The 11,403-nt window shown below is 46.1% G+C and overlaps 1 protein-coding gene across 2 annotated transcripts; it reads right to left on the bottom strand.

Annotated features, from left to right (window-relative positions):
- Positions 1-956: 956 nt before the first annotated feature.
- On the bottom strand, positions 957-9,176 carry LOC134983966 (zinc finger protein 391-like). Of its 2 annotated transcripts, none has more exons than XM_063949609.1 (7): positions 9,119-9,176; positions 5,178-5,331; positions 4,385-4,522; positions 3,773-3,896; positions 3,559-3,656; positions 3,349-3,463; positions 957-2,020 (listed from the first exon to the last, which is right to left on the bottom strand). In XM_063949609.1, the coding sequence occupies exons 2-7, from the start codon at positions 5,322-5,324 to the stop codon at positions 1,023-1,025; spliced, it is 1,620 nt and encodes a 539-aa protein (XP_063805679.1). In that variant the 5' UTR covers positions 5,325-5,331; positions 9,119-9,176; the 3' UTR covers positions 957-1,022. The 2 variants fall into 2 exon arrangements, with proteins under 2 accessions (XP_063805679.1, XP_063805680.1); XM_063949610.1 differs by having other exon boundaries at positions 957-2,017.
- Positions 9,177-11,403: the final 2,227 nt, after the last annotated feature.

Here is an 11,403-nt window from a genome sequence, read left to right as displayed (position 1 = left end):
GGGCTGCCAGAGGTGCTGCTATGTTTCCGGCCTGCATACCTCTGGGCTGCCAGTGGTGCTACTGTTGTGTTTCTGGCCTGCAGTATCTCTGGGCTGTCAGAGGTCCTGTTGTCTGAGAGCAGTCCCAGCTGGTCTGATCAGCTGGAACATGCTGCCTTCCTAATTAAATTTCCAGCTGCAGCACATTGTTGTGAGGGGCTTGTCCTTGCGTGCTGCAGTGATTGGCCTTGTTTTATTTTAAAAGTAAGTTAGCCCTGAGCCTCAGTGCCAGTTACAGCTAGTAGCCGGTTATAGCTCATGCCTGCTAGTGTGAGCCCCTGTTCCACAAGCTTGGTCTTTGTACTACAGTACTCCTGTTGGTTCCTGGGGACAATCTGCATTCCTGTCCTGCTGCCAGTACTCTGTACGGCCAGAGTTGCCATCTTCAGCTCTGGATACCTGAGGTCTGCTGACTGGTCTGTATGTGTATCATAGCACTGTCTTCAGATCTGGATTACCTTAAAGTGTCCCTGTTTCCAGTGTCTACAGGTCTGCAATTGCCTACTACTTGCCATTCCTATAAGTTCTGCTATTGGAGATAATTGTCTGCTCTTCCTTCCATGTTATCCAGATATGCTGACCTGCAATAAACCCTGTTTATGCTGATTCAGATTATGGTAATTGCTCACTCATTTAACTTGTGTGTCTCCAGAGTATTAACCTGCAATTCCCCTGCCGGTCATTGTTGGCAGGTGAACTCGTAACACATCTGTATGTCAAGTACTTTTCTTCAATGCAGTAAGACACAGAATACATAAACCTGGGCAAGTAATAACATAAGAAATCCAGTGGGTTATACATGAAATATAATTTACAGAGCAATATTTGACAATAAAACACACACATTAGTAACAACAGGTAAAACTGCAACAACAAAAGATAACTGAGATCCACAGTTTCAGAGGAGGCGAAACGCGTTATTTGTTTTCTCTTTCTTTAATAAAACACTTTACACTTATAATCACATATACAACTACAACTTGTCACCTCTGTAAATGTGCCTGGACTCTCTGATGTCGGACAAGACTAGATTTCTGCGTAAAACATTTCCCGCAGTCTGAACAGGAAAACGGCTTTGCGCCGGTGTGAACTCTCTGATGTTTGTAATAGCTTGATTTGTGTGCAAAATACTTCCCACAAAGAGAGCAGGAGAACGGCTTCTCCCCTGTGTGAATGGTCTGGTGCTGAATAAGATGTGACTTGTGGGTAAAACATTTCTCGCACTCAGAACATGTATACGGCTTCTCCCCCGTGTGGATTTTCAGGTGTTTATGAAAGCCTGATTTCTGTGTAAAACATTTTCCGCAATAAGAGCAGGAAAATGGCTTCTCCCCAGTGTGAATCCTCTGATGCTGAAGGTGGTTCGTCTTCTGTGTAAACCGTTTCCCACATTCGGAACAGGAGAACGGCTTCTCACCGCTGTGAATTTTCTGATGCTTATCAAAGTTCGACTTGTGGGCAAAATATTTCCCACAGTCGGAACACGAAAATGGTTTCTCCCCTGTGTGCATCCTCTGATGCTGAAGATGGTGGGATTTCTTTGTAAAACATTTCCCGCAATCGGAACAGGAATACGGCTTCAACGCCGCATGGATCCTCTGATGTTTGACAAGATATGACCTCAGGGTAAAACATTTCCCACACTCAGGACATGGAAACGGATTCTCCCCAGTGAGACTACTCTGTTGTACAGAAATACCTGACGTCTGTGTAATACTTTCCCTGCATGCAGAATTAGGAAACCGCTTATCATCCGTGTCCGCTTTCTGCTGCAAAATAAGACTGTCATCATGATACAAACAGTCATCGTAATTAGTATATGGATCAGATGAAACAGCTGCACAGCTAAGTACTGGGTGTATGTTTGGAATAAACATATTTTTTTCCGGAGAATATTGTGCGATATCGTTATCTTCTATCTTACAGTCTGTAGACAAACCGAGATGTCCCTCCGAGCTCTTCGTGCTCCTGGGTCCATCTGCTGGAGATAAAATAAATATATTGAAACATGGTCTATACTGGACAACTTTATTTTTTAGTACAATGAACGTTTTATTGCAGTAACCAAAAATATTCCATATTATCTGTGAGGGGATGAGCTGATTTTCCCACATCAGTAGGATTCGCTAAAGTTACTAAAAATAGTTGTCACTGACCACAATGGCGCCCTCAACAGGCTTTCATTGTGCAGCAATAAGACTTCATGGCCCTGCAAACTGCCAACAGTTACCAGTTTGCACCAAATGCTAAATCCAAAGCTTGCATGATGCAAGGGGGAGAGCAGGAGCATAATAGGGGCTGATGGCTTCTGATGTATGAGATACACCAGAGAGTGTAGGGAGGAGACTGGTCAGATCTCTGGGCTGGTAACACACAGTGACATGATGTGAGAGGGAGAGCAGTAGTATAATAGGGGCTGATGGCTCCTGATGTATGAGATACACCAGAGAGTGTGGGGAGGAGACTGGTCAGATCTCTGGACTGGTAACACACAGTGACATGATGTGAGGGGGAGAGCAGGAGTATAATAGGGGCTGATGGCTTCTGATGTATGAGATACACCAGAGAGTGTAGGGAGGAGACTGGTCAGATCTCTGTGCTGGTAACACACAGTGACATGATGTGAGGAAGAAAGCAGGAGTATAATAGGGGCTGATGGCTCCTACTGTATGAGATACACCAGAGAGTGTGGGGAGGAGACTGGTCAGATCTCTGGGCTGGTAACACACCGTGACATGATGTGAGGAGGAAAGCAGGAGTATAATAGGGGCTGATGGCTCCTGATGTATGAGATACACCAGAGAGTGTGGGGAGGAGACTGGTCAGATCTCTGGGCTGGTAACACACAGTGACATGATGTGAGGGGGAAAGCAGGAGTATAATAGGGGCTGATGGCTCCTGATGTATGAGATACACCGGAGAGAGTGTGGGTAGGAGACTGGTCAGATCTCTGGGCTGGTAACACACAGTGACATGATGTGAGGAGGAAAGCAGGAGTATAATAGGGGCTGATGGCTCCTGATGTATGAGATACACCAGAGAGAGTGTGGGGAGGAGACTGGTCAGATCTCTGGGCTGGTAACACACAGTGACATGATGTGAGGAGGAAAGCAGGAGTATAATAGGGGCTGATGGCTCCTGATGTATGAGATACACCAGAGAGAGTGTGGGGAGGAGACTGGTCAGATATCTGGGCTGGTAACACACAGTGACATGATGTGAGGGGGAGAGCAGGAGTCTAATAGGGGCTGATGGCTCCTGATGTAGGAGATATGAGACTCTGTTATGTACTTAGCGATTATTACTCACCTGTGCTGATATCTGTAGGGATTTCCTCACCCTTAAACTGCTGATCATCCCTCACATATGTCTCTTCTCCCTCAATATCTGGTAGATCAACCATTATAATTTTCAAGTTCGCACCCTTAATTTTAATACAATTACAATTTATTAGCACATGCTCAAAGTCAACTTTGAAAAAAGTGTGTCTTTGGTATCGCAAAGCTAAATTCCACATACCTGATAATCATATGGGACACTAAGATTTTCATCTTGACTATCATGTGAATAAAGAGGACGGGGACATCTCTCTGACGAATTCCTGTTACTGGCCCCATCTGTAGGAGACACACAGTGACTGAGTACATTGTATATATGTGATTATCAGGAGATGTGTATCTAGGTGGCCCCATAGCTGCTCTCTCCATTACACTACATGACAGTCTCCTCTTACCCAGTGATGTGAGGGGCCGGTGATTCTCCATCATCACGTCCTTGTACAGACCCCTGTGTTCCTCTATATACTCCCACTCCTCCATGGAGAAATAGACGGTGACATCCTCACACCTTATAGGAACCTGACACACACAATGATACAGTCATCACCCAGACACATCCCCTGGTGTTACTGTATAATGCCCCATTCCCAGCAGTCACCTCTCCAGTCACCACCCAGACACACCCCCTGGTGTTACTGTATAATGTCCCATTCCCAGTAGTCACCTCTCCAGTCACCACCCAGACACATCCCCTGGTGTTACTGTATAATGTCTGTATAATGTCCCATTCCCAGCAGTCACCTCTCCAGTCATCACCCAGACACATCCCCTGGTGTTACTGTATAAATGCCCCATTCCCAGCAGTCACCTCTCCAGTCATCACTCAGACACATCCCCTGATGTTACTGTATAATGTCCCATTCCCAGCAGTCACCTCTCCAGTCGATCACCCAGACACATCCCCTGGTGTTACTGTATAATGTCCCATTCCCAGCAGTCACCTCTCCAGTCATCACCCAGACACATCCCCTGGTGTTACTGTATAATGTCCCATTCCCAGCAGTCACCTCTCCAGTCAGCAGCTGAATGATCTTGTTGGTGAGATCCAGGATCTTCTGGTCATTATGCCTCTCATGTATCAGTGAATGAGATGGAGGCACCGTGATGGAATGGCTGTTAGGTGTCTTTTTCACTACTGTATAATCCTGTGTAATACAAATACACACCCAAAGTTACTTCTTAGATCCCATAAGGTATTCAATGAATAGACTAACTGATGTCATAGTAAATTTCTAGATTCTTTAAAATTTCAAAGAAGAGATTTGTGTGACATTCCCAGACTCCTTCACCTCCCAAGTCAGGTCCTTGATTTAGTAATATAGATAAAAATGATGTTACTGTGACACTCCCAGACTCCCTCACCTCCTCAGTCAGGACCCCGTGTTAGTAACAGAGAGAAGATTGACGTCACTGTGACACTCCCAGACTCCCTCACCTCCCCAGTCAGGACCCCGTGTTAGTACTAGAGATAACAGTGATGTCAATGTGACGCTCCCAGGCTCCCTCACCTCCCCAGTCAGGTCCCTGTTTTAGTAAGAGATAAGAGTGATGTCACTGTGACACTCCCAGACTCCCTCACCTCCCCAGTCAAGACCCTGTGTTAATAATAGAAATAAGAGTGACGTCACTGTGACGCTCCCAGACTCCCTCACCTCCCCAGTCAGGTCCCTGTGTTAGTAATAGAGATAAGAGTGATGTCACTGTGACACTCCCAGACTCCCTAACCTCCCCAGTCAGGACCCCGTGTTAGTAATAGAGATAAGTGTGATCTGTCACAGTGACATGTCCAGAAATCCTCACCTGTCCAATCAGCTGGTGGATGATCTCGAGGGCGATACATAATATCCTCTCAGCCAGGTTACCTCTGTCTTTATCGCCCAGTGAATGAGTTGGATGATGTATACTGGATTCTATTCCGTGGAGATGGGTTTCACCTTCGTACAACATCTTTGGACTAAATGTTGCAAAAAAAAAACCCAAAAAAAACTTAGTTACACAACTGATAGACACACTTCCCCTTCACACCTGACACAGAGAGGGCGATTCAATGCTCGGTGATGTGCGTCATCAGAATTACTGCACAGCAACATTGCTTCTTTTCTGCAATGCGGGTGGCCTCAAGTTGCCAATAAAACTGACCGAACAAAGCCAACTCGCGTCCATTTCCAAGAATTGTATCGCCCCCCCAGAGAGGCGCGCTAAGAGACAAATAAATCCAAAATCACTAACAGGGCCGGTAACTAAAACAGCAATATTCAAAAATGCATCTGAGGCTCTCATCCTTTAATCACAATTTCATGATCAAATTAAAAACTTTATAACACGTTTACGTATAACTACAAAGAACTCCTTCCCGTGACATCTAGACACCATTAAAAGGAAAGTTCCTTTAGTACATCAAAAGAAGATCAGAGAAAGTTCTTTAGCCAAGAGTATTAAGTTATAATCCTGTTATAATTCCTTCTGAAAAAGTCACCTAAATCAATGGTAGGTTCTTGACTGTTCCCTAACGCGTTTCATTGCCAAAGTTCCACCTGCACGCGACACAGAGACATTCCCAGGCACACAGTTATACCCCTTTCACACCGCACAAATAACCTGGTATTGGTATATTGTCGGGTCATCGCGGGTCGCTGTGCGGTGTAAAAGGGGTCACTAATGAATTCCCAGGTCGCCTGACCCGGTAATTCACCCTGGGAATAAACAAGGGTTTTTCTCGGGTCAAGTGCAGTGTGAACGGTTTGCGGGTCTTCTTACAGCGGCCCATACACACCCGCCCCCGATGGCAACCCGACCCGGCATGTTGCAAGGTCTGGAAGCCAGTGTGTAAAGGTGCAATGTCGGGTTGCACACGAGTAGGACCCGTCTCCACTTCCCAGGGGTGACACGGCATTGCGATGTGAAAGGGGTATAAGAGACAATTACCATCCACACTGAACAGAGACAGACACACTCCCCCACACTTGTCACAGACGGACATACTGAACCCCTTCCGATCCACACTGCACCAAGTAGGTAGATGGTGTTATCTCAAACAACACATTCTACTGCCTGAGTGCCCAGTGGGCATTCTTCCTGTATAGTGGAATGCAAGCAGTAGACCAAACCAAACTTGGGCCGTCATTTGGGATCACGGAATACTGTAAATTGAATTTGAATCCCAATTTTGGACACATCAAAAGATTTACTGTTCACAAGAGCAGAGGTCTGCCTGACCGGGTGAGAACTGAGCTAAGCTCAAAGACGCAGGTCATTGGCCCAGTCGAATCTATCCCTGATTGGTAGGCTTAGTGTCCACCCTCTCTTCCTGATTGGCCATCCTGCTCCCATCACCCACTTTGATTGGTCCAGTGTTTCCAGGGATTATTTTAATTTAATGCGTGCAATGGTTTTTGGCTCTATATAAAGAGCACAGGGTGGTGCGCCTGTAAGTGTTCTATGGATGTGGTTGAGTGGCTTAGCTTTTGCAAGAGCTGTTGATTAATGGCATCACCGTCTCTGCTGAAACCTATCACCTGCAGATGAGAGCTAATATCCTCAAGGCCTCCAGTCAGGACTTGGCCTGCACACATTTGTGAAGTATGCATTTGTTAAGGATGTATTTTAAGGATGAAATTAGAACCAGAGTTTGAACTGGATCTGGACTTTGGACTACACTAGAATCTCTAATTTAACTAGTTCCACAAACACTGCAACTCATGATCATTATATGGTCTCTCCTCGCCTCTGCCACCAGGACCAATGCCTACTACCCCTCCGTCTGAGAACATCATGGCTGCCCCCAAGCCTAACCCTCAAGCTGAGCAGGGAACTGAGGGGGTAAGCATCAGGCCCAGGCCCAGCAGGGTCATTTCCATTGGACATTGGTGTGCTCCCCACATTCTCACGGGATCCGCTCTGAAGGTCGACACTGTCTAGGTCGACAATGTTTAGGTCGACCACTATAGGTCGACAGTCACTAGGTCGACATGGATGGAAGGTCGACAGGGTTTCTAGGTCGACGTGTGCTAGGTCGACAGGTCAAAAGGTTGACATGAGTTTTTCCAATTTTTTTCTTTTTTTGAACTTTTTCATACTTAACGATCCACGTGGACTACGATTGGAACGGTAATTTGTGCCGAGCGAAGCGGTAGCGGAGCGAGGCACCTTGGGGACACGGTGCACTAATTGGGGTTCCCGGTCACTTTACGAAGAAAACGACACCAATAAAAAAATTAAAAAAACATGTCGCCCTTTTGACCTGTTGACCAACCACATGTCGACCTAGAAACCCTGTCGACCTTCCATCCATGTCGACCTAGTGACTGTTGACCTATAGTGGTCGATCTAAACATTGCCGACCTAGATACTGTCGATTTGATGATCCACACCCCATTCTCACACCCACCCGCACTTCTCCCATGAGACCAGGACATTTATCATTTTCTCAAAATAATGTTATTACAGTTTTCCTCTGTCTGTTGGTTCCTGGAAATGTGTTTTCCTCTTCTCTTTCTTCTTACAGCGTACTTCCACCCCACTGTGTGCTATTCCTGTAATGTATACCTCCACTGATTGCACACCCTGCCAGCAGCAAACTATGCAGTGCCCCCAGATGGCTGCCTCGGATGGTTCATCCGTGGGCAAGGTGTGCTTCCTTTGGATCTTTCCACGCAGGGTATAGCATACTCCTACACACGTGTCAGTTTTCCCATACATGCATTTGACCCTTGTATGGCTCATCTCCCACAGTGTAACCTTCGTAGTGAGCCCAACATGGCTGCCTTATCTGGTTCGCTTGTGGATGGGATGAGAAATACATGGACCTGATGGTTTTGTTGGACCCTACTCTGAACTTTAGGACTCTGAAATCACCCCCATTTTGTGTCATCTCTTCTAAGGGTAGACTATTCCACCCTGGGTAATCCTACGCAGTGCGCCCAAGATGGCTGCCGCACCTGGTACCTTGTGAGGGTGAAATACACAACCCGTGAAAAGTTATTACCCAAAATGCCTACACTCATCATGCATTATGCTTTCTGTGGGCTCAAGGTTTTCTTTTATGTTTGTGAGGCTTATCTATTGCTGTGTTACATAGATCCTCTGTATTATGTGCATTGTTTTTGATGTCTGTAAAGCGCCTTGTGTCCTGTTGGAGAAAGAGCGCTATATACATAAAATTATTATTATTATTCTAATCTCTCCAATGGAAGATCACTATGGAACCCAGTATACCCAGTCTGATCTCTTGATCCACAAAAAATGGCCAAGTTGACCCAGCCAGTCGCCTGCAGCTCACACGCCGCCCAGATGTAGGCAGGTCCAGGTGCTAGCAGCAAGTATTCTCATACTGGGGTTATAATCCATGATGGTGGATTAAAATAAGCGTTGCCGCTGCCAGGACCCATTCATGAGGCAGAATCTGCTTGCAGCCTATGGAGCTGCGAGAAGAATCAGCCGTACCGTCCTGGGTAGAAAAATGCAATTGTGCAGTGGTAAGTATTGCAAAAATAGGGATATTCATAGGAACAAATGTGTAGAACTTGGAACTGTCCATGAGAACAAGGGAGAGTCGGGTGCTGGCTGCCTTTGTTGTGCAGAATCTCTGTGTTCCTGATCTGCTACAGTGAGACAGAGCATTAAATAAAGACTATAAAATAAAAGACACTTCCCTAGGACACAAAAGTCTGCTCCACCTGCACTGTGTACAAGAAACAACAAGGTACATGCATTTAATAACAATATGCAATAAATGTCATTACCTGGTCTTTCATCTGCTTCACCATCAAGATCCTCTCAGTATTCTGCTACTACTGTCTCAAACTCAAAGGAAGTTGCAAAAAAAATAATTAATTTCCTGCTCGTGCGTTCCACCCGACTTCCTGCTTGTGCGTTCCACACATAAACTTGGACTACAACTCCCATGATGCATTGCCAGGTGCTCTGTTCTGTAGAGACAATCTCACTAAATAGCTGTTTACACTGCAGCACCCTCTAGCGGTGACTCTCAGCAATGTCACTTACATTTATGTCACATTATAACCATTATTGTGGTAATCACAGGCTAGCTAAGAAGGTGTACTCCCTGTATTTCTGGGGCCCCAGAACTTACCCTCAGTATCATTATAATGGGGACAGCCACAGCATATATAAAACACCCACTCATCAATAACTAATTCAGTACAGGTAACATCCATAGCCCAGATTTATCAAGCCTTGGAGAGTGATAAATAGGATGGTGATAAAGTGCCAACCAAACAGCTCATGACTGTCATGTTACAGACGGTGTTTGGCTAACGACAGTTAAGAGCTGATTGGTTGGTACTTTATTACAATTTATCACTCTCCAAGGCTTGATAAAACTGGGCCGTAGTAACTTACTTGAGACACTCAGGAGCAGGACATTTAGCAATGGACAGAGGGGCCACCAGGGCCGATTCTAGACAGAGGGGTCACCAGTGCCGATTCTAGACCAAGTGGAACCCAGAACGAGAATTTCCTCAGGCACCAAACTAACACCACCCCCCCCCCCCGCCCCCTCCATCCACACACACACACACTGCCCCCCCTCCCCACTCTATGCCTCCCATCACTTGTCTGACCCCCACATGATACTTTCCTCACCCCTCTGTGCCCCACATGCCCCCTCCACACCAGTGTATGCCCCACATCCCTGTCCTCACCTACTATGCTCCCTCCTTGGAAGGCCCAACTTGCCAGTACTTTAAGCACGATTGACAATGAAGCGCGGCTTCTCGTTCTTACTGCTCTCCTCCCAGATTGACGGACGTGATGACGTCATGAGGCGCAACATCATCACGCCCAGCATTCTGGGAAAAGTGGAGACCAGACTTTCCTTACGGCGATGGCGGGAGTGACCTAGTGAGTGCGGCTGTGCCCCCTCACTGGACTGTAAGCAGGTAATGAGTGTGGATGAGAGAGCAGATCTTGTCCACAGTGGAGGGATTCAAGCTGGGATATACTGGGGGTCATTCCGAGTTGATCGCTCGCTAGCAACTTTTTGCAGCGCTGCGATCAGATAGTCGCCCACTATAGGGGAGTGTATTTTCACATTGCAAGTGTGCGATTGCATGTTCAGCTGAGCGGTACAAAAAAGTTTTGTGCAGTTTCTGAGTAGCTCTGAACTTACTCAGCCGCTGCGATCACTTCGGCCTGTCCGGACCCGGAATTGACGTCAGACACCCGCCCTGCAAATGCCTGGACACGCCTGCGTTTTCCCAAACACTCCCAGAAAATGGTCAGTTGACACCCATAAACGCCTTCTTCCTGTCAATCACCTTGCGATCGGCTGTGCGAATGGATTCTTCATTAAATCCATCACCCAGCAACGACCCGCTTTGCACCCGGTGAATACGCATGCACAGTTTTGACCTGATCGCAGCGCTGCAAAAAATAGCTAGCGTGCGGTCAGGTCAGAATGACCCCCATTATAAGAGCAGGGAAGAGATATTGGGGCAGATGTATTAAGCCTGGAGAAGTGATAAAGAAGTGATAATTAGAAGGTGATAATGCACCAACCAATCATTCCGGGTTTGAAAAACCACAGTCGCTTCTTTTTTTTTTTTTTTTTTTTTTTCAAGATTGATTTTTATTAGTTTTCAAATAATTTGAAGGGGGAGGGAGGATTACAGAAATAAAAAAGGGAGGGGAAAGGGAGCAGACATTGCAGTATGACAAAACAGACAAATAGAGTTCTCAGCGATAATTCGATACTTCATATCAGTCTACACCACATGGGGTAATTGTGTACAATATACAACAGACATCATCTAGCGGAGATACCTCATCTGGGAGTAACCAAGGCTAACTGTCCCAAAATTGGCGAATCAAATACTCTAGGAGTCTCTCCGAAGCGTAATGCTACCATAAATATGGATGGGATGACCAGGGACCTATAACTTCCAGATTGGAGGTATACTATCGAGGTAGGGTAAACCATATCAAGGGGGCCGTGTCTTCCTATATTCACACCATACTGCCCATTTTGCAGTTTGCTTGGCGTTTCCTGTAGTAAAAGTTACGTCCG

Source organism: Pseudophryne corroboree (genome assembly GCF_028390025.1).
Source record: "Pseudophryne corroboree isolate aPseCor3 chromosome 3 unlocalized genomic scaffold, aPseCor3.hap2 SUPER_3_unloc_3, whole genome shotgun sequence".
In the NCBI taxonomy this organism is placed as follows: Eukaryota; Metazoa; Chordata; class Amphibia; order Anura; family Myobatrachidae; genus Pseudophryne; species Pseudophryne corroboree.
Note: the sequence above shows the minus strand (reverse complement) of the source record. Positions and strands in the feature narration are given on the sequence as shown.

Excerpts from the sequence above, each read along its gene's own strand:
- LOC134983966 (XM_063949609.1), bottom strand. The coding sequence starts at position 5,324 with ATGTTGTACGAAGGTGAAACCCATCTCCACGGAATAGAATCCAGTATA. Across the intron at positions 3,897-4,384 it reads TTCAGCTGCTGACTGGAGAG|GTTCCTATAAGGTGTGAGGA; the intron begins GTGACTGCTGGG and ends TGTGTGTGTCAG. Across the intron at positions 3,657-3,772 it reads CCGGCCCCTCACATCACTGG|ATGGGGCCAGTAACAGGAAT; the intron begins GTAAGAGGAGAC and ends TGTCTCCTACAG.